The sequence below is a fragment of the Pteronotus mesoamericanus genome, unplaced genomic scaffold (assembly GCF_021234165.1).
Source record: "Pteronotus mesoamericanus isolate MK-2021 breed Mesoamerican mustached bat unplaced genomic scaffold, CSHL_Meso_final scaffold_167, whole genome shotgun sequence".
Lineage (NCBI taxonomy): Eukaryota > Metazoa > Chordata > Mammalia > Chiroptera > Mormoopidae > Pteronotus > Pteronotus mesoamericanus.
The window spans coordinates 22,209,723-22,233,746 of record NW_026555308.1 but is presented as its reverse complement, the minus strand read 5'-3'; the positions used below and the strand labels follow the sequence as shown (position 1 = coordinate 22,233,746).

The 24,024-nt window shown below is 53.3% G+C and overlaps 2 protein-coding genes across 4 annotated transcripts; one reads left to right on the top strand and one right to left on the bottom strand.

Annotated features, from left to right (window-relative positions):
• The first annotated feature begins 3,633 nt into the window (after nt 1-3,633).
• ORAI2 (ORAI calcium release-activated calcium modulator 2) lies at nt 3,634-13,796 on the top strand. 2 transcript variants are annotated; one of them, XM_054589765.1, is made up of 3 exons: nt 3,634-3,759; nt 7,157-7,444; nt 11,569-13,796. In XM_054589765.1, exons 2-3 carry the CDS (start codon nt 7,220-7,222, stop codon nt 12,106-12,108), a joined length of 765 nt encoding a protein of 254 aa, XP_054445740.1. In that variant the 5' UTR covers nt 3,634-3,759; nt 7,157-7,219; the 3' UTR covers nt 12,109-13,796. The 2 variants fall into 2 exon arrangements, with proteins under 2 accessions (XP_054445740.1, XP_054445739.1); XM_054589764.1 differs by having other exon boundaries at nt 3,674-3,759; nt 7,207-7,444.
• A 3,634-nt stretch (nt 13,797-17,430) lies between these two features.
• Nucleotides 17,431-24,003, bottom strand: ALKBH4 (alkB homolog 4, lysine demethylase). Of its 2 annotated transcripts, none has more exons than XM_054589272.1 (3): nt 23,856-24,003; nt 21,311-21,508; nt 17,431-18,329 (listed from the first exon to the last, which is right to left on the bottom strand). In XM_054589272.1, the coding sequence occupies exons 1-3, from the start codon at nt 23,976-23,978 to the stop codon at nt 17,742-17,744; spliced, it is 909 nt and encodes a 302-aa protein (XP_054445247.1). In that variant the 5' UTR covers nt 23,979-24,003; the 3' UTR covers nt 17,431-17,741. The 2 variants fall into 2 exon arrangements, with proteins under 2 accessions (XP_054445247.1, XP_054445248.1); XM_054589273.1 differs by having other exon boundaries at nt 23,725-23,985.
• Nucleotides 24,004-24,024: the final 21 nt, after the last annotated feature.

The following is a 24,024-nucleotide window of genomic DNA, read 5'->3' as shown; positions in this document are numbered from 1 at the left end:
TGGTAAAAGAGCTGTGTGGAAGTATTTCCTTTGGAATCATTACTGGAAAAAGTCATGTTTTCTCCTTCCCTTTGTAAGTTGATTTATGTTTAATGTTAAGCATACTTGATTAAAGTGGGCTACAATTACCATATATTAACATCTCATTGAAGAAAACATCCTTAGAAATTAACTTGGGGCAGATCCTGTGAGATAGTGTTCAGTCTTCTGTAAGATTGTATTTATTCATTTTTAGAGAGAGGGGAAGGGAGGGAGAAAGAAAGGGAAGGACCCATTAGTTGCCTCTCACAAGCCCCCAACTGGGCATGTACCCTGATTGGGAATCAAACCCAGGACCTTTCGTTTCACAGAATGACATCCAATCCACTGAGCTATACCAGTCAGGGCAAGTTCAGTGTTCTTATTCCATAGAATGTAGCAAATGTTTATTGAACAACTACTAAATCCAAAAGGATCCCTAAGTGCACTTTGCTAGGCAATGGGAATGATGGCAAGCAAGACACAGCCCTTGCCTTCACGAAACTCCAGATCTGATCAGAGGCAAAAAGGCCAATACAGGGTAGCACACGGTGCTGTGTGGGCATGTGACTCAGGCCTCTGGAATGCCAGGCAGCTGAGATAGCAAGCTGAGGAGGGAGCAGATGCTCTGCCTCTAAATCACATTAAGGGGCCAAGTGGATCCAAGGCCCCAGGGACACTGAAGGGCTGCGGGTAGCGGGGGGAGGAGGGAGACACAGGGGGATTTTTCACTTTGCAACGTGAAGAATAGATTGGAAGGGGACAGGCGGAAAGCTCTTACTATAATGTAGACTGGAGGCGATGGTGGCCTGAATTAGTATAGAGGCCCCTGGGGACAGGGGGAAATGGGGGAAATTCTGGAGACATGTAGGCAGGAGAATTCACAGCACTTGATGGGAAGGGGAAGAGTCAAGAATGACACTAGATCTATAGTAGTGTCACCCGCTGGGTGGTTGACAAAAGCCCCTGAGACAGGCGATCCAGGAGGTGCGTAAGGAGGATTCAGCTGTGGGCATGGTGAAGTTGGGGCGCCCCTGCCAAGCTAGGAAAAGATGAGGGCTGGGGGCGATTTGAGAGTCATCAGGCTCCTGAAACAAGGGAGGTAGGTGAGGCCAATCGGGAAGAAGTACAAAGAGGGGGACCCAGACGACCCTCAGAAATACCCACATCTGGGGGGGACACAGCAAAAAAGCCTGCACAAGGAGAAAAGGGAGTCAGGTGGAGTCACCAGGGCAAAAAAAAAAAAAAAAAAAAAAAGTGTGTTTCCAGGTAGAGGGAGAAATGACAGGAAAGGCAATGGCTGAAATATCTCCTGGGTGTAACACAATGTCAGTGGGTCACAGAAATGAAGGAAGTGACGATGATGGCTCCCTTGTGAAGTTTGCCCTGACTTCTCTTGGGGAAAGATGGAGGCAAGAAGGGGTCGGGCTGAAGAGGAAAGGAGGCTGAGAGGGAGAAATGGGGGTCTCCGCAGGGTGGAGGAAGAAAGGCGATGGGTTTAGAACTAAGTGAGAAAAGGTCAGAAAGCAGGATATTTGAAGTTAAGATTTCACTGAGGGGCATGACAAGGGCTAGGCCGTAACAGTGAACGGCCCAGGGGACACCTGGTGTGTCAGAGGACTGGACCCATTGTTCCCGCCAGTTGTGAGGCCAGGCTGGATAATAAGATCTGGGGCGGAGAGGAAAGCAGGGACCACGGTCTCCGCTGAACGCAGGGCATCCGTGGGTGAGGAAGACCAGCAGATGGTTGACCCCAGGGCTATGCCTCAAAGAATTGGTCTGTTTAAAGTGTGGGGTAGCTTGGGCCTTGGGGGAGGAAGTCACTTGCTGAGGTGAACCAACTAGGAAAATAACAGCACAAACTGTAGCCCAGACGACTGCTGAGTGGCTGGTGCTTGTGGACCTTTATTCGAACCTCTCAACACCTTGTGGAACTCTCACTCAGCTACCTGGGCGCCTCCAGCCATTAGTACTGTGATCATTCCATCTCTCTCCTTTCAACATGGTACCATCGCCTTCCTTAATCTTCTGGGGGTGGGGAAAAGCCATTTTCTCTTTTATAGGAAACTAGCACTGGCAATTATGACACATTTTGCTTCTGCTCAGACATGCTGGATAAAGGTGCTTGGGGTGGAGGCATCGTTGACTAGCACAGGAAGCTTTGTGAAGAATGTGCTCTCAGGCTTCAAGGCTGAGAACTCAACCAAGCAAATGACCACTGCTGAAAGAATCCTCATCTATGACACAACTACTGTAGTTTACAGTGTTTTTCTTCTTGTTCCCCAGGTTGTTTAATGAAGAGCTTTGAGGTTCGAAAGCCACAGTGTGCTTGCTTTCTGAGGATTTTGCCCTCTGAAATTCAAATAACCCCTTTCCTGTAACCATGGAGGCGGGGCAGTAATCAGACTCCAGGATTTTCCTATAACCTTTGTTAGGGCAGTAACCAGAGGGGGAACTGGCTTAGTCTGTTTTGTAAGTGTCCTCCTGGATGGAAAGGTATCCTTTTTGGATAAATGTGTCACGGTTCAGTGCAGTGACAGATGGAAAAATCCTATGTAGGGCATGCAGGAAGGACTCTGCGGGGCCGTCTGGTCTCACCCCGTAGTGAATCATGCATGTGCACTTCCTGAAAAGAACGCTCTTGTTTGAATGTCTCGGTTGTAAAACCGGAGAGTTTACCATTGCGGGCGCGAGAGCTTCCCTGCAGCAGCGGATGGAGGGCGCAGGAGCACCGCAGAGACACGTTCACCCCAGGTGCCATCTCTCCGTGCGCGTTCACCAGGGTTAGAACTCCGAGTGCGCGCGGCACTCGGGTTAGATCCCCAGCGGATTTCAAGGAGCCTGGGAGAGGGGCGTGTGCTTTGGGCGATCACTTGACAGTTCCAGCTAGCGATCTGCGTAGTGTCACCGTCCACCTAGGCAAACTCGCCCGTGGCTGCCTGGGCCCTTCCCAAAGAGCCTGCCCTTTCATCCATTTTCCCCACCTCACTCCCACCCTCCCTGCAGTCAGATAACAGGAACCCTGTTCCCTCTCTTCACAGGACGCGCCCTTTTGGCCTCTCTCCACTCCTCGATAGGGACAGTGATCGGTTTTGGACATCTTCTGGAACTCACCCTGGACACCCCGTGGTCCCATTCTGGTCTTAGACCGTCACACATCGCGTTGGGCAGGGCCTGTCTTACCCTGGACTTGCTACCCAGGCCTAGGCTGAGACCACACGGCTTAACAGCTCTGTTAGGACGGGGCCTAGGACGGCTGCGCGGCTGGCCAAGGAGCCAGAGAACGAGGGATGCCCGGGCTTCCGGCTCCCGTGGCAGCAGCCGCAGCAATCCCTGTCCAGTGCTACCTGAGGCGCGCCTGGCGACAGGAGAGGTGTGGACCTTTTGAGGGTTCTTGCACCTGGCCAGGGCCAGGGTCTAGCCGGCACGGCGTCCCTGGACCCCCAAGGAGGGCCGCGAGCCCCGCCCCTCTGGGCCCACCGGGTCACGTGGCCCGCAGCGCCCCCGCGGGCGAGTCACGTGAGGGTAGCGGGCGGTTGCCTTGGCAGCGGCTGCGGCCTGCTGGCTGGAGCAGGGCACCCGGAGAGGGCGGGGCCGAGGGGGACTCTGCGGGACCGGAGAAAGAAGGGAGGGGGCCACACTCTGTGCCCTGGCTGGGACACCAGGCAGCGCTATCGCCGCCACCGGCTGCGAACCCGAGCCCAGTCGGAGCCGAGAGGGACGAATGGGCAGAGAAGCTCGGTGAGTGCGCGTCGCGGGGGGTCTAGAGGAGGCAACTGGCTCCCCGCCTCATCTACGGGACTGGAATTGCACCAGGAGACTCGACGGGGTAGGGCTCCGGCTCTCCTTTGGGCAGGCTCGGAATGGGACGGCTGCAGGGTAGGGAGGCGGGCAGGTAACCCCAGCCCCACTAGATCCCCGGGTGGGGAGCGGCGTGGAGAGGACTGGGAGGTTGGGGGCACGGGCCGAGTCAGGGTCCTGCGGCCGCTGGGGCTTCCCTGGCTGGGGGAGGGACGTAGATGATGATGGATGCCTCTAGGAGACCCCTGTGGGAGCTGCTGGGCCCCCCGCAGCCGCCGCAGCGCGGGTATGACAAAGAGAGAATGAGAAACAGACGTTTCTGCGGGGCGCTCACCATTGCTCACGCCCCAGATGTTTAAAGGAAGTTAAGATAGGCAAACCCACCCCCTGTCTGTGTTTCAAACAGGCCTGCCAAGGAGGGTAACTAATGCAGAGGGAGTCCCCGTAAGCGTACTAGACCTCGTTTCTCTGACTTCCCTTATATAGAAACAAACGAAGTCCCTTAAAGATTCCTCCAGGAGAGCATCCTTTAGAGCCTCTGCCACCTGACTGAAATGTCGGGCTCCATCTTGTCCCTCCCTACCCCCAGCTCGAGTTGAGTGTGAGGACTAAACTCTGCGCCTCTTCGGACAGGGTACGCCTGGCACAAGGGAGAACAGTGGGGCTGGTAGAGGGATAGGATGAATTTGAATCAGGTCTAGGCTGCTCCCTCCGCAGGAAGTGAATTTCCTATCTTCAGGATCCAGGCTCCGTGCAGACAGGCAGCCCTTATTCCTTCCCTCCGCAGTCACTCTGAGGATGTTTACAGGGCTTCTGGGATTGCCCTGGCCACTCCCAGGAGGTCACCATAAGACCTCACTGCCGTCAGACCCCGCTGCCTCGAAAACTCTTCATCACCCTCCGGAACTTGGGCCCAGCCGCCTGCTCACTGATGGCCCCAGGGCTTTCCTCTTCTTCAGCACTGCATGCCTTTGTCTTTTGGGAGGCCACCAGGCCCTCCTGCCATTTCATTGGGCAGACAGACTAGACTGACCCCAGATTGTTCCCTTCCCCTCATTAACTCCTTCCATGACTCACGCCAGGCACCGTCAGAGAAAGTCCAGCCCGTGCTGCCCTGGAATCCAGCACCACCTACGTCCTGTGTCCCTGCTCCCTGTTTTCTTGACTCTCTGCAGCCAGCCTTCCTGCCATGTCCCCTGCCTCTCAGAACCCTCCCGCAGAGGGAGCATCTTGTCTTTGAGGGAGGTTCCCTCTTTGCCAATATTGCCTTCATTACCCATGGCCTTGTCCCCTATCCTAGCTCCCTAAAAGGACCTTCTCCCTGCCCAAAGCTGAGGCAGGCAGCACCTCCTCTGCTCCCTTGGCCCTCACACCCCTCCCCCAAAGCATTTAGCTCATTGGATGAGATTCACACCCTTATCTTGCTCCCACAGTGGGCACAGGAACTCACAGGATCCTCAGCTTTTTCATCTTTGATGCCTAGATACCAAATGCTGTCTTACTTTAGGGCCCAGTAAGCATCTCTTTGATGCAGGATGTTGGGTGGAGAGACAGGTGCTCTGAGGGGGCAAAAGTTATGCCTTTCACCCCTCCACATGCAGTACACTGTCTTTATCATGCCTGTAGGCCCACTTCTTTTACATATGGAAAAAAGAAAGAAAAAAAATGCATTTTCAAATGACGCCATTCTAAATTAGTTGGAGCTAACCACGGGATTGGTTAGTGAGCAACATTACTCAGAATTCTCCCCCAGGGAAGGGACCTTCCAGTAATTAAGAAAACAGTGCTGCTGGCTGCAGATGCGGGCAAGGGGGCAGTGACCAAGGCTTCCAAGTAGGCCTTCCTGGTAATTGACCTAGTAATTGACATCCCTAGCAGAAATAGGAGAGCACAGAACTGTTCCCCAGGGTCCAGCTGGCCAGTAAAAGCTGTGCCTCCACAGCCTGGCAGTGAACAAAAGAGGAAAGCACACTGAAACGGAGCCCTTCCGACCTCCAGGACCTTCCTGTGGAGCCCTTTCAGGGACTGGCATGGACGGACCGGGTGCCGGGCATTTCCTCAGCTGCTGGCCCTGGCAGACACTCCCGACCGCACCCACCCATCCCCAGCCACGCTCCTTGGTCTGTTGTAAGAGCTTTAAGTAGGCTTTTCATGGGGCCTTTTTGGGGGCCTAACTGCACAAATTAATATCTGATGCCAACTGAGCTGTGAGGTGCCCGTGCCCTTGAAGCTTGCCCTGCATAATAATTACAGCTGATCCCCATGTGCAAGCCACACAGGACCAGACCCTTGGGCCACAGGAGACCACCAATCCTATTTGAATTAGTAGAGATTTGGGTTTAAATTCATAATTCTTGACAGATCAGTTTTTCTGACCTTCATTCCGTGTTACTGTCACACCAGATGTCTACCTGGGATAGCCCCAGGGATCTCCAGTCTCCATTCTTCGTAAAACATTCTCGTGTCAGTTGGGGGATTTAATTTTTTTTTTAAAGATTTTATTTATTTACTTTTGGAGAGAGGGGAAGGGAGGGAGAAAGAGCAGGAGATAAACAGCAATGTGTGAGAGATACATCCATGCCCGCATCTGGGCACCTGGCCCACAACGCAGGCATGTGCCCTGACTGGGAATCGAACTGGTGATCTTTCTGTTCACAGGCCAGGGTTCAGTCCACTGAGCCACACCGTCAGGGCTGATTTTTCATTTTGCTAAAGGTTTCAAATTCAGTCTGCATGTGGCTGTACTTTAGGTATACAACCAAGTATTTTTTAGGGTGAGCCATGCTGATTAAAATTTAAGTTGGGTTTGAAAAACTAGCAGCTGCTTGGAAAGGTATATTTCACTGGCGACACTTGGACATCAAAATACAGTTCTGAGTTCATTACTTTGTTTAAGAGCCCTGTAGGGCGGGATGTCCTCATTTGAAGATGAATGAGGTCAGCAAGGTCAGGTGTCATGCCCAGCATCACACAGGTCAGATCCAGACTTGGTAATGAGGTTCTGGGATCTTTCTAAATGGTACAGCTCCCTAGTCCCCGATGATGGGTGCAAATTGGAGAATCATCTTAGGTGCTCTCAGCCAGCCTTGGAATTCCATTCACCCAAGAGCTTGGGATGGGAGCCTGAATTCCTGCTTTGCAGAGGAACAATGTTGGATACTGTGGCGGTTCTTGGAAATGCATCCCTGACCCTCCTCTCCTATAGCTGGTGTGGGGGGCTGCATCAGAGACCAGGGCCCCCCACTCACACTGGTCTCTGGTCCCCAAAGCTCTAGTGTAAGGTGTATTCAGCGGGCCCCAGAGAAGATTAACTGGGCTTGGATTCTGGATTTTCCAGGCCCCAGGAGCCATTTGGGATGCCTGAGTGTGTCCCTCTCCTGCCCCCAGTCTGGCTCCCATCATGAGTGCCGAGCTCAATGTGCCTGTGGACCCCTCCACTCCTGCCTGCTCTGAACCAGGCCACAAGGGCATGGATTACCGGGACTGGGTCCGCCGCAGCTACCTGGAACTGGTCACCTCCAACCACCACTCCGTGCAGGCCCTCTCCTGGAGGAAGCTCTACCTGAGCAGGGCCAAACTGAAGGCCTCCAGCCGCACCTCCGCCCTCCTCTCCGGCTTCGCCATGGTGAGTGCAAACACTTGGTGGGAATGTAGCCTGTAAAATGGGCTGGCTAACTGATGTCCCGTGATGCAGCGGGGAGCAAAGTACTCCCTTTGGGCCCCCCTGGCAGCCAGGATGGACCATTGGGAAGTTTCCCCACATGCCGTCTCCTCCACGGTGAGTGCTCCATCAACCAGACAGGTTGCTGGGGGACACAGGGGAGTTCCCAAGCCTCAGAGCCCACAGAAAGCATCACTCTCACATGTACATAAAACGATTGCTTGGCAACGAAGTTAGAGTGGTAATTAAAATAGCTTCAGGGCATAGGGTTTCCTGGAGAAAAGGACCCACATCTGCCCATGTCAGGCACCACCCCAGAGTTTGAAAATCTCAAGGACTTGAGCAGGAACTGTGGGATTGATTGGGGTTCGCACAGTGTAGCCCACCTGGGGTGCAGATGCCCTCAGACTCGGCCTCTGGGGTGACTAAGCGGAGCCTCTGACTTCATTCCCAGCCGCCCGGCTGTGACATTCCTTCTGAGTCATCTTCCAGGACAAGAGTCTTTCTCAGGCACTGTTGACTTTAAAGCCCTCAGCCCACATCCCTTTTGGGAGTTGCCCTAAAGTTGCAGATGTCAGGGGTCAGAATTCCTGGGGCTGCAGCCACTTCTCTGTCTTGTAAACTCAGAGGTCATTTTGGGCCGGAAGCAGGTTTTTTTAAATGCAAAAACAATTGTTTTTCCACAGTCCAGGGCCTCAGTTGTCAAATTGGTAGTGCAGAAAATAAAAAGCTATCAGAGTGAGCGCCTGTGGCCACTCTGACAAGGGCCTGCCTGGTCACTGGTAGGGCCACCCTTAGAAAAATGACATCCTACACCGTGAGGGTGTGACTGAATCCAGGGTGGGCAGAGGTCCCCAAACTGAGAAGTGATAAATTTGGGTTTAGGTCTAGGTTAAAGCAAAGCTTTATTTAGACCTTGCATTTTCTTTTTTAAAAATGTTATTACAAAAGTGTACAATCACATGGCATCCAACTTTGGCTCATAGTGATTTTCTGTCTGTGGTTTTCATCACATGAAAAAGAATTTTCTCAAGCTTCATTTTAAGGAATGCGTGTGAGAAGTTTAAACATCACTATTAAAATGAGAGCTTGTTTTTGACACTACAGAAGAATTACAGTATTGCATTACATTTTGCTGGCCTGTATTTAATTATTTTTTTAACTTTGGAGAAACACTACCTGTGAGAAGTACTGCGTGACACAATGCAGTGGAGTTTCCTTTTTGTGTGGGGCTCTGATCGGAAATCGCTTCCTGTCTGCAGCTGTCTTTTTAGACCCCGGCCTTGCAAACCTAGGGCAACTTGCCTGTTTTCCGGCCAACAAAATGCTCGTCCAAGTTGAAGGTTTTAAAACCACTTATTCAATATTTGAAAATAAGCCCTTGAATAAAGTTATCAAACAAAGAGTAAATTCTAGAAGAGTAGTTTGAGGTGCACTGGCAGCCTTCAGGGGCATGAAGTGAACTTAGACTGAGAATAGTGACCGCTGAGAGACGAGGATCCCCGGATGGGGGCCCCAGGGTGCTGTCTGTCCTTAGCTTAGCAATGGCAGTTATACTTCCCAGTAGGAATTCATTTCTTCAGCATTGATGGAGTGTCTTCTGTGTACCAGCAAGTTCTTCACTAAGCAGCCTGGGGATACATTTTAGAAGCCACACAGTGCCTTTGCCTTCTCTTCTAGACGGTCCCTCTTAGGGAGGCTGCCCCAGCCTCATGTGTACCAGAGATTCCGCCATAGCAGTGAAAACTGGGAAGCAAGGGAAACAGCACGGAGCCAAGACGGGGCGGTGAAAGCAGCTGTGTCACTTGATGAGTTTCACAGACCACCGGTCAATCAGACAACTGTTCAGACTGTGGTGCAGCTTGGGAGAAAGAAGTGACCAGTACTGATTGTCCGGTAGCATTTTGGCCATGGGAACCCTAGCCAAGCAAGGGCTGGGACTTGGAGAAAAGAGGCAGTTTGCTAGGTGGAGTCCCCTCTTTATATTATGTATTCCCTAATTAGAATTGCAAAACTGTTTCTCTGTCCAAGAGTAAGCACTTATGCCTAACCTTAAGTGTATTTCCTCCTGTTTAACTTTTATAACACAGAGACCCAGAGATCTGAGACCCTCTCTTAAAATCTTCACTTAAACACAATGAAAAATGGCCTTTTGGACTTTTCTCCTCTTGAAGCAGAATAAAACTGCTTCCTAGTAGGCCTTTTAACCATCTCTGTTTCTTATCTCAGTGCCCTCTGTGGTTTGCAACATCCTTTGGTTGGGCCATATCCTTTGTGGTAACAAGAGCCTACCCAGGCCACAGGGGCACCAAGAAAAGACCACCCCTCGACTCCTGGTGTTGGCCACTGTCTTTTTGGAGCAATGATCACTGCCGAGTTTCTGTTCAGGTGGCCCGCTAGGATGGCCGTGTCTTCTTGGTAACTACCAAACGTTCCATCTCCACCGAGGGGATGAGGTGCTCGCTCTAAGAGGTGGCAGTTGCTAGAAGTTGTGAAATCTTTCTTGGTAGTCGTTAAAAACAGGGATGGCTCAAATCTAGAAGGCAAACACAGTGGGCGGAAAAGCCTTCCTCCGGCTTCTTTCTGCCTTCCCACCCCTTTCCTTGTCTGGTTTTTTACCTTCAGGTACTTGGGAGAAGGCCCTTGGTGAGCCCCAGAGCCCTAGCTGGGCCTGGACCACACCCTCCGCTGGGCAGGTCCACAGTGCTGAGTGCTGGGATGGGGTTCTAGGCGGGGCTGGGCCTCAGAGGGGGCTATTCTGGGTGAATGGAGTCTGGCCCGGCAGGGGCAAGGGCAGAAGGAGGAGCAGGCGCATGTTGCTTGGTCTGCAGCTTGGGAGCCTCGAGGCCTGGGGTGAGCAGGTGCTGCCTAAATGGCTACAAGCATTCGCTGCTACAGAGCTAAGCTCGGGGTTCTTCTGGTTCCCCCTGTGGGCCCTCCTCCTCCTTTCATTTAAAAATAATTTTTGTTTTGTCAGTTATGACATGTTTAAAAACTAAGTACAGTTGACCCTTGAACGACATGGGTTTGAACTGCACGAGCCCACTCACACACGGTCGGTGCCCCTAACACTCTCGTTGCTATTCAGGGGTCAACTGTACTGCGACAAGACTTATCACAATGCCGGCAGAGCCGTGTTCCCCACTCCCCGAGGCAGCCTCTTGGTGCTTTCTCAGTCCTAATGTTTCCAAATAACATGCGGAGACGGCTGTTTCTTGATTTATGCATTTTAGGTGTTGCCTGTTGGCATCCTGTGCCTGTGGTTGATGATTCAGCTCACCCCCCTGCCCAGCCTCCTTCCCACAGCTGCCCCTTCTCACCCCGGCCCTCCTGTCCATCCCCATTCCTGGCCCTGAGACATGTCGATTTCCCTCGCTGGCTTTTGGTGTCACCTGAGAGATGCACCCTGTGGCCTATGTGAGGCTGTCTAGGTGCGCAGTTCTGAGTCTGGGCACCATGAGGAACCTCAGTTTTCACTTTTTTTCTTTTTACCTTTTGAAAGGTCAGTTTTAATTTTTCTAAAAGAACACTTTTTTTGCATCTAAGCCACACTGCAGCCTGGCTGCGATACCGACAGTATCCCCCGGGAAGTAGTGGCTCATAGCTCAGCACCTCAGATACACCCTGCATTCTGTGTCTGCGAAGGCGTCTGGAGGGTGGCCTTGCCCTGCCCCGTGCTTCCTTTAATCTCTTCTGTATTTTAGATTCTTTTTCCTAGTGAGATCTTCTTTAGCTGCTCAGAAAAAAGAAAAGTTCAAAATATTTTTTTAAACGGAGTTTTTTTTCAATTATGAAAACATTTTATTTATTTATTTTTAGAGAGAGAGGGGAAGGGAGAGAGAAGGTGAGGGAGAAAAACATCATGTGGTTGCCTCTTGCACACCCCTAACTGGGGACCTGACCCGCAACCCAGGCATGTGCCCTGACCGGGAATCAAACCGGCAACTTTTTGGTTCATAGGCTGGTGCTCAATCCACTGAGCTGCACAAGCCAGGGCCAAAATAGTTGAACAGCAAGGAGGACGCCCTGTGCGATGCAAGGGTCTGAAAGTGGGTGCCCAGCCCAGTAGCACCCGCTCTGCCTTACAGGTAGCCATGGTGGAAGTGCAGCTGGAGACACAGTACCAGTACCCAAGGCCTCTGCTCATCGCCTTCAGCGCCTGCACGACAGTGCTGGTGGCTGTGCACCTCTTCGCCCTCCTCATCAGCACATGCATCCTGCCCAACGTGGAGGCTGTGAGCAACATCCACAACCTCAACTCCATCAGCGAGTCGCCGCATGAGCGCATGCACCCCTACATCGAGCTGGCCTGGGGCTTCTCCACTGTTCTCGGCATCCTGCTCTTCCTGGCTGAGGTTGTGCTGCTCTGCTGGATCAAGTTCCTGCCTGTGGATGCACGCCACCAGCCCGGCCCCGCACCTGGCCCCGGCAGCCACACGGGCTGGCAGGCTGCGCTCGTGTCCACCATCATCATGGTACCCGTGGGTCTCATTTTCGTGGTCTTCACCATCCACTTCTACCGCTCACTGGTGCGCCACAAAACTGAGCGGCACAACCGTGAGATTGAGGAGCTGCACAAGCTCAAGGTGCAGCTGGATGGGCACGAGCGCAGCCTGCAGGTCGTGTGAGGCCACGGCGCCCCGGGGGCTGGGCGCCGACAGAAGCAGCCTGCCTTTGAGGGAGTTTCAAAAATGTAAATTGCCGGGAGGCTGTCTGGACACTGTCAGGTAGTTCAAGACCAAAGTTTTACTTCTGTCTTAATGCTATAAAACCTGGATCATTTTCCTCAGGAAATGGAAACCCTAAAATGAGAGACCCTGTTGCAAAGAGTTTAGGACAAAGAAAGGCTGAGTCGTTGGCCCTGGGGAATCCTGAGACAGGAGGCAGGGCTCTAGCACCGTGATCATTGCACAGACGCGGAACCAGCGGCCAGCACTGCAGGAAGCCTGGCGAAGGCCTGGAGCATCAGGGTAGGGCTGTGAGTTCAGAGGAGGATCGCCCCATGACTGAGGTGAGCTGCGTGGCAGCTGGGTGGCACATCTGATAGTGGCAGCCTGCTGTGATTAGGTGGGGACTGTAGCGATCAGATGGGCACAGGATTGCAGCTGGGCCTGGTGCTTCCCTCCTCTGCTCTGGAGGGCATTGGGTGGCCTGGCTTGTGGGAAGGGCCGGAACCAAGGGCACATGTCAGCTCAGCGGGTGTGCTGGGTGCTCCAGGAGGTGATAGACTTGTCCGGGCCTGGGGGAGACTTCCAAGGGTGGAGGCCTGGCAGGGCCGGTGGCGGGGGAGGGGCAAGTCTGGGAGCAGCCCACTTGAGGAGGCTGTTAACTGAGAGGTGCTCTGAAGGACACTGGGCTCAAATTCTTTCTTCCTAGCCAGCCTGGAGCCCTGGCCACATTGACCCAGCAAGGCCACCAGGTTGAGAAGGGCCCACAGTCCAGAGGCCTCCATCTCTTGGCCACAGAATGCCCTCTGAGCCTGAGGCAGCTGATCCTCGGGCTGGGCTGGGGCACTTGCTCAGGTGGCAGAGCCTGATCTCCCTGCTACCTGGGGTGCCAGGCAGCAGAAGGGGCAGCTTGGGGGACTTCCTATCTGTGGGTGGTGGCACCAGGGTCCAGCCCTGGCCGCATACAGGTCTCACTCATGACATAGAACAATTACAGAGAAGGCACAACCCTCCATAGTGCTTCCCCTGGGCCCCCAGGCTCTCAGCCTTACGCCAGGGCCCAGCTCACACGTTTACTGCCTCCGCAGTGTGGGTTCTGGTGTTTGCACCCAGGGCATCTGGCTGTCCTAGCTCGTGTTGTTGGGCTGTTCACATGCAGGCTACAGCTCAGCTTCTGTGTGAGCATGCTATACCCAAGCTGCTTTTAAAAACCATGTTTACCACATTGGCCAGCAGCCACCTGGAGAAGGGGACCTTTTTATTTGTTTTCACAAATTGTCGTTGTACTTCGTGCTCTGATGGCATTTCTGTCAACAAGCCTAATACCTCTGTGGGGTCTGGGTTGCCTGTGTCAAGAAATCCTGACTGGCCTGGCTGAGGTTTCTGGGAATGCGACCTACTGGTGAGAACATAAACCTTAACCTGTAACTTGGAAATGCCAAGGGGCCCTCTGGGAATTGTGCTGAGCATCAACGGTGTCCGTGGTGACACTTCCAGGGAGCCTGGATGTGGGGTCCTGCTCGGCCTGAGTAGAGCCCTGGCACCTTCTAAGGGTTGTGTCTCTTGCATCTCCTGCCGACATCTGTTGCGACTTCCTTGCTCTCTAGTGCATGTTTCCTCTTTTCCGCAGCCTCGTTGAAAAGGCTTATCTGGTTTATTATCTTTGCTTTGCAAAAGAACGTCAGCATCCCCGCAAGACAGCTGCTTTGTGCCCTGGCAGTGACAAGCAAACTGGCGTTTCCCCACAGCTGGGAGCAGGCAGCAAGCCCTTACTCTGGCCTGAGCCTTTTGAGGGGCCTGACGCACCCCGGCAGCCACTTTCCTGGGCCATCTGGTAGCCCTGCCCCAAGTGTGCCAGCCCCGTGATGTGCTCCCTGGACTGGAAAGCTCGCCCGCAGTGCCAGCGGGCCCATTCTGCTGACCTGTGAGTGGAGCTTTTGGCCGCAACAGGGTCTGGTAGTAGGTGCCCAATGCGTGAATAGGAAAGATGCCACAAACCATGTTTAAACACTCAGTTCTTATAGTTCCTTGTTCTCTCATCTGCAGTGCTTTCCCAGCTCCAGCCTTCCAAAGAATTTCTGTGGGAACAGAGAGTACGAGGGGTCTGGGGACTGGCAGTGGGTGGGGGTGGGGGACTGACAACCTCAGGGTAGACCTGGAGCTGGTCAGGAGATGGAGGATAAACTGCGAGCTAGAGCAGCAGGAACAACTCAGCAGGGCACTGTAGGGAAGGGGCTGGCAAATTACAGGCTAGAAATTTGGATTCTGGAGGTTTAATGTGATTGTGGAGTGGTCCGGTACAGCGGCAATTCTGTGGCGAGGTGCCGTGGGCCACCCTGGGGCCAGTGTGGACTTGCCCTATTTCCCTCCTAGCAGAGCCTTCCTGGTGCTCATAAAACAATTGCCTGAAAATACTTGAGGCCCATTCCAAAGTGGAACACAGTCTCCATTTAGTACCTGACCAGAAGTTTCAAAACTCAAGTGTTTCTATTTTAGAAACTGTGAGGGCAGAATGTATTTTCGTGTCTTCTAGGAAGGTCTGTGGAGGATAAAACGGCAGAAGCCCGAGTGGATGGAGGTTCATCTGCAGTCTTACCTGTCTTGTGCTAATTAGTTCATTATGCATGACTCTGTGCAGATCATGTATGGTGTGCAGAACTGTCCTGTGTACAGATTTTTAAAACAGTTGCCCTGGATTGAATAAAAGAACTCTCTCTTCTTGATGGAATGCTGTGGGTGTTCCCTCCTTCTTCAATGATACTTGCTGCATCCTGGATCCTTAAGCCCCTCCTGCCTCCTCCTAATTTTTGGTCACCAGCCAGTGTCCCAACAGGCTTCTCAGGTGAGGGACTTCTCTGATGGGGCACTAGGCCCCAGACAAGCCTCAAGGCTCCTGCCAAGTGGGGGGCCCCCTCCCTGCAGCTTTTCTTCCCAAGCAGGGCTCTCTTTCCAAAAACACAGCAAAGGACAGCCCCACGTATAGCCGAGGGCCAACAGGGCCATCTGGACAGGGGCAGCTAGGCGCCCTCCAGGAGAGGAGCCATAGAAACTCTGGTCCCACGGGGCTTTCTGCAGCCCCGGGAACCTGTGGCTCTGGGCTGAGGCCAGGCGTCCAGCTGGGTGGCCTGGTGATACTCAGGAAGAAACTCCCAGACTTCCTGTTTTCTAACAGTTGCCCACTGAGGTAGAGGCCCCATTCTAGGAAAGAATTTTCTGTCCATTATTGATTTTCTGGCACTTCAATCCAGATGCTCCTAGGAATTAGGTGTGCAGAGCAGCTGGCAGAACTATATGGAAAAGTTCTGCCAATACAGGGGGCCTACCTGCCTCTATAGCCCAGGGCAAAGACTGCCCAGGCCCTAAGGCACCGGGGCCAGCCAACTGGCTCTGTGGACCAATTCTCCAGTGAGTCTAGCAAACCCACAGTGGCCAGGCCCACTTACCATCCAGCTGACCTGCTGAGAGAGCTCATTCCTGACTCAGATGCTTCCAGAAGGTTGAGGGGTGGGGTCCACAGAGCCCGGGGTAGGGCCCAGCAGGGTAAGGTGCGATGGGACTGAGCCCACTCCATTCTAGGCCCATTTGGAACATGCTAAATCCTTTCTAGCCCCTGCTGTCCCAAGGTGCTGGGGACACGGTACAGGCAGTTTCTGCAAAAGTTTGGCAGAATTAACCCAGAGAGTTCTCCCTAGACTGAGTTCAGCCCCGTTAGGACCAGCCTTGGCCTCACCAACCCTGCAAACAGATAACTGGCCCTAAATTTCCTCAACATCTTTCCAAAGCAGGGTGGGCTGAGGAACGTCAGCCAACTCCCCCCAACTTAGGAAGAGGATGCTGCTGTCGGGATGTTCCCATAGGCTCCTGCCTTCTACTGAGACCACAAGATCATTAGCACAGACCAGCCTGCACAACAAACATCTGGTGTTTAAGGAAAACAGGAACAGCTACGTAAAATATGGGTGTTAAGCAGACACCATACCCCAGGCTGTGGCTTCTGGGCTGGTGCCTGACGGTCTTCACGTAGCAGCCTCAAGGACGAACTCATCTTGGGATCACCAACTTTACTGTGTGATGGGGCATTTCCTAACCTGTGCTCTGCGGGATTGTAGGAAGGGCCAAATGTCAAATATCTGGCAAGCACTAGGAGATTCCAGGAGAAACGAGCTCTGTTGAGTGGCTCCCCAGCCTTAACAGGCCTCTCCCTAACAAGTCTTGGGTGCAGCATTTCCCAAACATCCACTCCCACCTTTATTGGCTGAGCATCTTGCAGGCTCCTCCCAGGGGTGGGTTGCTCTAAGGCCCGGCCTCCATTGGGCCCTGGGGAGCAGACCACCTTGCCTGCACGTCTGCTTAGCTGCTAGTACGCAGCAAGATCAGCTGGAATTCCGGCCGGACTTGGACCTAACTGCCCAGTATTAGGGACCCAGAGTGGGGTCTACGAGGGCTTGCATGGAGGTTACAAGACCTGGGAAGAAGCTGTCCTCCACCCTCCTACTGAGTGAATTGACTCAGAAAGTGGCAGTTAAGGCATCTGGGAGCCCACCAGCCCCCACCCAGCAGCTAGGCTCACGCAGCCACTAGAAGCCCTCGCAGCCTCTCCATGGGGTCTTCACAGGGTTCTCTCATCCCAGCCAGTGGCTCAGCAGCTGGATGCCACTTCACAGGCACTGCGGTGGCCAGTGGCTCCCCCAACCTCCCATCTCTTAGAAAGTTCCTGAGTCACTATGAAGACCAGTGCTGCCCATACTTTCCAGGCTGTGACAGGGCTCTGGTCCTTCAAGTTTGGCTCCCAGCATGTGGCGGGCAAGCTGTGTGTACTCTGTCACATCAGCAGTAGGAGAGGGCTGGCCATGCAGGCCCAGGGAACACTGCCCTCTCCCCGCACCTCCCTGGGCTGCACGCTGGGCCACAGGCGCACAGGGGCAGCCGCCCACACAGGCACAGCACCAGCCGGCGAACCACCTTGTGCTACCGTGGGGGCTGAGGAGAATTTCCCCCCTACTTTTTCACACCATTATGTGGGGCAAGGGTGAGGTGGGCTATATGTGTATTAAAGTCTCAGATTCCCCTGTCCTCACTGCACCCCGCACCCCGAGGTTGGGTCAAGCATGACCCTGGCAGAGTCTGACCCGGAAGCTGTCACCAGCTCTGAAATTTGCAACAGTAATACTTCAATTCTTCTACCAATTCCATTCTCCAATCCAACGTGCTACCCAAATGGAGGGACTGCAGGGTGGGGTATTGGGAAACCTCACTGAGAGAGATGGCTAAAGGAGAAAATGGTTTTAAGTGATGCCAATATTTTTTAAACTCAAATTATGCCACTTCCCTCAAACTGTGACAAATTAAATAACCCAAACAAGTGACGACAGTGCGGCTCAAAGGGGCTGACCCGAGGCACATGCCCATCAGAACCAGGTCCCAGCAGGGCGTGCGCTACCATGCGCGGGGTCAGCAGTCTTCTCTGGAAGCCTGATGAGCTGGGGAGAAAGGCCCGTGTGCCGGGCTCCCCGCTGCAATCCTGACAAGCAGTCACCTCTGGAGCCGGCACTCAGGCCAGGCCCAGCGCCAGCTCCTGTCCCTGGGGAGGCAGCTCACAAGGGTCTCCCCTGGAAGGAGAGAGAGATTTGCAGGAGCTCCTGCCCAAGTTCTTGCTGCCTCCCACCAGGACAGAACTCGGCTGACAGCTCCCTGAAGGTGACGCACACACGGCGGGCCTCAATGTGTCTGCGGTGGATGGCATGCTTCCACTGGTGCCGTGCGGCCCCGCTGAGCACGAGCAGGGAGCGGCGGGGTAAGGGGACGGCCACCTCTACCTCCTGGCACAGGACAGACCTGCTGGGGGCCATCACACCTTCCACCAGGGCTTCCGGGAAGCCGGACGGGGCCAGGCAGAGGAGCAGGCTGCCGGGCGCCTCCCGGGACATGGACAGCACGGTGGAGGACAGGAGGTTGAGGCTCACCAGCCGCTCCCCCCACAGCCAGGTGTCGTCCAGGTGGGGGTCGATGGCTGAGCCCCGCTCTGGGCAGTAGTCCAGGTTACACTGCTCCACGGGCCGGAAGTCCTCCAGGATGGGGTAGAGGCCCATTCTCCGCACCACCTCTCGGCTGAAGCTGGGGAGGCCTTGGAAGCCAGTGGTCTTGAGCTTTTGTTTCCGAAAGTTGACTTTGGGACCATAGTCCTGAAGGATGAGGACAAAAAAGAAGTGGAGTACTGTCTGAGTTTACAGAAATGTTATCACACACTAGGTCTAAAGGATTCAATCACAGTGACCAAGAAAAGCAGAAGTTTCTGACTTCATGGGTCTGACATTCCAGCAGGAAGAGGCCGACACCATAGAGACAGAAAGAGCCAACAGATGACAATAAATACTAAGGAAAAAAATAAAGCCGGGAAGGGGGATATGAAGTGCTGGAAGATGTCTTAGGCTAGGTACCCCAGAAAGCAGAGCTAGAGACAAAAGGCCCACGTGCAGGTAGTGTATCCAGGACATGATGCCGAGGAGTGGGGATCTCAGAAGAATGAGCAGCAAGGGAGGGAAGGCCAATCCAAGGTAGCATTACCAAGGTGGGCAACACTGGGCCCAACTGGGGTTCAGAACTGTGAGGGACAACAGTTATCATGTGACCCAGCAGCTCTACCTAATATATATCCAAGAGAAATGAAAAGTCCACACAGAAGCTTGCACATGAATGTTCACATCAGCACTGTTCACAATGGCCAAAAACTGGAAACAACCCAGGTGTTCACCAGCAGATGAATGAATAAACCAATGGTGGCATATTCATACAACAGAATATAATTCAGTCACAAAAAGCAGTAAAGCACTTTAACACGCTGCAAAGTGATGAACCCTGAAAACATTATGCTAAGTATGACACCAGACACAGAGGTCATATACTGTATAATCCCATTTATATGAAATGTCCAGAATAGCCAAATCCACAGAGACAGAAAAAGTAGATTAGTGATCACCAAGGGAAGGGGGAATAGGGAGGGACTGCTAATAAGTATGGACTTCCTTTGGGATGATGAAAATGTTCCTGAACTAGCCCTGACCATTGTGGTTCAGTTCGTTGGGCATCATCCCACAAGGCGAAAGGTCACTGGTTTGATTCCCAGTCAGGGCACATGATTGGGTTGTGGGTTCAGTCCCTAGTCAGGGTGTGCATGAGAGGCAACCGATCAATGTTTCTCTCTCATGTCGATTTTTCTCTCCCTGTCTTTCCCTATCCCTTCCCATCTCTCTAAAAAGGTAAATAAAATCTTAAAAAAAAAAGTTCCAGAACTAGACAGTGGTAATGGTTGCACTATATTGTGACTATACTAAAAACCGATCCACTGAATTGTACATTTTAAATGGATGAATTTTATGGTATATGGCTTCTATCTAAAAAACAGCAAAACAAAAACAAGGGAGGAGGAGCCTTCTGGAATATGCCTCAGATTTTTGGCCTGAGGTATGAGAAAGGGGAGCATTTATCTGCCGACTCCTGCCCTCTCTGGTCTCCCTACAATAAATAGTGGCTCCATCTGGTGGAACTTTCTCCTTCCAGGCACGTCTCACAGTGCACAGGTGAGCGCCTCCTGCAGGGCAATGCTAGGCAGCGGCAGGCAGAAAGCCTGAGATGGGGGTGCAGCCTGCAGAGGGACCAGGAGCTGGAGCCCTTAAGGAGCACTGAGGAGGCTGGTGTGACTGCTGTAAGGGACACCAGAGGGCAGCCGTGAAATCAAAGGTCGCCCTTACGGCCAGAGCAGGGCCTGCCAGGGCACTGGAAGGGCTCTGTGTGTAAGCTGGGATGGGAGCACGGGAGGGTTTGTAACAGAGCAGTGACAGGACCTAATGAGGCTTCACTGAAGTCACTTTCCTCTCTATTGGAAACTGACTGAAGAGGGGTGAGGGCTACCCCAGGGAGGGAACCAGGGGCTGGCATGCATGCGGTGGCAGCGGTGGGGAGGGTGTTCCCGGAGTCAGATAGGTTTTAAAGGAAGAAAGAGCTCACAGGAATGAAAACAAGAGACAGAAACCTGGAGAGATCCATGTTTCCAGCTGCACAGGTGGAAGGTGGACGGAGCCTGAGAACTGGCTGCTGGGTTTAGGGCTTGGAGGTCAGTGATGGAAGCAGTTTTTGAGTGGATTAAGCAGAAATGGGAGGAAAGGAACTGAAGACAGAATAAACAACTCTTTTGAGGAATTCCACTGCAGAGACGAGAGCTTACTGGGAGGCTGGTAGAAAAGATCTAGTTGAGGCAAAATTCATCTTGCGGGGAGAGGGGAGCAATGCTGAACATTGCTTCTGAGTAGAAGGGACCAGCACACAGCTGGCATGGGGCTTGGAGAAGCCCTGGGCCCGGCGAGAAGGGAACAGCACCCCCTCACGGCAGGCAGGTGTGCTGATACGTCTCTGCTTTCTCAGAGAGGCAAAGCCATCAGCCCGAGAGTGAGGAGGGGAGAAGAGGTTTGGAAGGACAGCAGCAAAGCGATGACCTGGGGGAGGCAGGTACGACTGCAGGAGCAGGGAGACCTACTAGCAGACTGCACGTGGGTGCGAGGGAGGGGGAAGCTGGACTTGACGAGGGCTGTGGTTGAGCGGAAAGAGTATGAAGTGAAGGACAAAAGGTCGAGGGGGCACCCAAGGAAGTAACTGTAATAAAACTGTAATAAGGGTAAGGAAAGACGATGGGAAGGGGCAAGAAAGTGAAAATGTGGCCGGATGGATGGCTCACGGGTTCTGGTGGGGACAAGGATTGTCGGAGATGAGGAATGGAAGGAGCGACCTAGACAGGGAGGAGCAGGACTGAGGGGACAGGGAGCTGTGATCCCGGAAAAAGAGGCGGCCTGGGACTTGAAGTCTGAAAATGAGCGAGACTGATGGGGAGTGGACTTCAGACAGGAAGGCACCTGGCAGCCTTCAAGAAACCCTCCCTGACAGTCACCAGCACCAGGCCAGTGAGGCGAGGGCAGGACGCTGCGGGGCCCTCTGCTGTAGAGTCCCGGCTCACTGGCGTCCTGTGGGGAAGGTGAGCCGGCCAAGCAGGCTGGGCACACCCCTGGTATGGCTCCGGAGGGGGGTGCTGAGCAGGAAGTGAGCAAAGGGACCCAGCGAGTGACTGTCCTCTTAGACAGCCCCAACTCTCCTCCCCGGCTCTGGGCCACCCTACCTGCTTCCTCCGTCCAGACTGTGAGAGCTTCCAAGGCTCACGGTCCATCAGCTGCACCATCTCAGCTTCTTCCTCTTGGGTCACAAAGTCCTCTATCAGTGTCACACCAGGGAAGGGGAAGGCCCAGCCTTCAAAGTCAGACTCCTCAGCCCCCACCGCCCAGCCAGTGTCCGAGTAGTAAACAAAACGGTGTGTTTTCTGTAAAAAAAAAACAGGGGTCCTGGAGCCATTGGAGCCTGCCCTCTGGAGATGCTCTTGGGAGCAGGGCCTGCCCAATTTCTCATCCACCCCTGAAGCCACTTTGGAAGCAGTGAGAGTTAAGAGGGAGGCCAAACCCCTGCTTGGGGCTGCCTCCCGGGAAAGGCTCTCGTTTTCCTCACCCATGAAAGGGAAGTGCATCTGCATAATCATTCTTCATTCTCCATTTTATAGCTGAGGTGACCAAGGCTCAGCAAAATTAAGGAACTAGCCCGAGGCCGCACAGCTGGGGAACAGCCTGCGAGTGCACAGTTTGTGTGCCCCTATCGGGTATTTTCTGTCCTCAGCCTTGTGAAAATTAAAGAAGACAGGTGTAAAAACATCCAACCTAGACCAGAAGTCTGAGAAATAACCCACCCCTAAAGCTGAGGCCCTGGGGCTGCCCAGGGGGTGAGCAGCCCGAGCTGGAAGGCGAGAGGAAAGACGCCCTCTCCAGGGCAGGTGCGGCTGTCTCTGGGTCCTGCCCCCTTCTGTGGCGGCCAGAGACACCGCCCGAGTTTCCTTCACTGAGAGGAGAGCTGGGCTGACTGTCTCCTGCTGCAGTGCCCCAGGATCTGCCCCAGGTTGTGAGGGGCAGCCATCCTCGGCCTGGCAGCTCCCAGCCGGGGGCTCAGCATGGGCCAGGCCCTTTCTGCCCAACATGGGACCCCTCTAACGGGCAGTGTTTGCTCGGGAGCTCCCACTGGGTTGGCCATGACGTTGTCCAATTTACATGGCGGTCTGACGTCCTCCCCGACCAATTAATTCTGCTTCTCCCTCCTTTATGTTCCACAGGCATTGCTACCACCCCATCTCTGAGCCACCATGCCCTCTGTCTCTGGCACCTCACAAGGGACATGTTAAAAGTGGGAGTTGTCTTGGACCTTTTGCTCATCCCTCAGCCATCAGATTGGGAGGGTGCTACCCCCAGAGTGTCCTGCGTCTCTACACCCACAGCCACAAACACAATTCAGACCTTTGGTGCTTTTTACAAAAAGTTTTTGTGGTAAAATATACGTAACATAAAATTTACCATCTTTAATAATTTTTCCTGTATCCAGTTCAATGTGTTAAGCACATCCACTCTGTTGTGCAACCAATCTCCAGAGCTTTTTCACCTTGCAAAACTAAAGCCTTGTACCCTTTAAACAACAATTCCCCTTTCCCTCCCCCAACACCTGGCAAACACGGTTCTAGTTCCTGTCCCTATGATTTTGACTACTCTAGGTAGTGTAAGTGGAACCAAGTGGCATTTGTCCTTTTGTGACAGACATCTCACTCAGCATAATATTTTCAAGGTTCACCCACATTGTAGGATATATAAAAATTCCCATTTTTTAAGGCTGAATAATATTCTATTGTACGTATTGCTTTTGTTTACCCATTTATCCATCGGTGGACACTCGGGATGCATCCACTATGGGTGTGCAATTATTTCTTCAAGACCCTGCTTTCCATTCTTTTGGGTATATCCCCAGAATTGTTGGATCATATAGTAATCCTACTTTTAATTTTTTGAGAAACCTTTACACTGACTTCCACAGGATCTTCCACACTTTTACCAGGGACAATGCAACAGTTCCTTCACTGGCTTCCCAGCCTTCATACCTTCCTACCAGCTCCGAGGAGTGTTCTAAAATTCACGTGTAATTTCCTTTAAAACCCTTCATTAGCTCTCCATGCCCCCAGGACAAGTTCCGGCCTGCCCAGTGGCCACACACAGGGCCCTCTGCGGCCAGGCCCCACCGACCTCCTCTCCCTCACGTTGAAGCATCACCCACCTTCTAAGCACACGCCTGTGTCCCAGGCCTATACTCAAGCAGTTTCCCCCGCTGGAACGCCCTTTCTACCAATTAAATTCTTGCAGGCCCAGTTCGAAGGCTGAGTCGGTTTTCGTTAATTAATTGGGATTAATTTCCTCCTTGCTCATTTCCGTCCAAGGCCTCTGGGCACTTTTGCCCTGGTTTTCAGCACCCTCTACTCTTTCCATATCGTCTCGCCACGTCCCCGTGAGGCTCCCGGGCCCAGACGGCGCGGGGTGGGGGTGGGAGGTGGTTATGTACAGGTTTCCTGTCAGACCTCCCCCAGGTCCCAGAGATGAGGTGTGGTCAGACTGCACCCACGTCCCAATCCCTTCTCCACTCCAAGCCCACTCCTCAAAACCAGCGTCTCCTTACCCCTGCAACGTCCTCACGGCGAGGGCCCCCCAACACGGTTTGATCCAGGACAGTATTCATGGGCAGTCTGGGCCTCAGGTTCCTCAGATGAAGAATAAAGTTGTGGGCAGGCCTCCTCATCCAGCCCTTACCTGTGGGGAGTGCTGCCAGGGTGGGTCACCTCCACGCTGCCGTTCGCAGATTAGACAGGTCCGGATGCCCTTGCAGCCGCATTCCCGAAGGACCTCGGGGGCCGCCACCACCGCAGCCGCCATCGCTGTGTCCTGGCGGCCAGCGCGCAGGCGCGGGGTCGTGGGGACC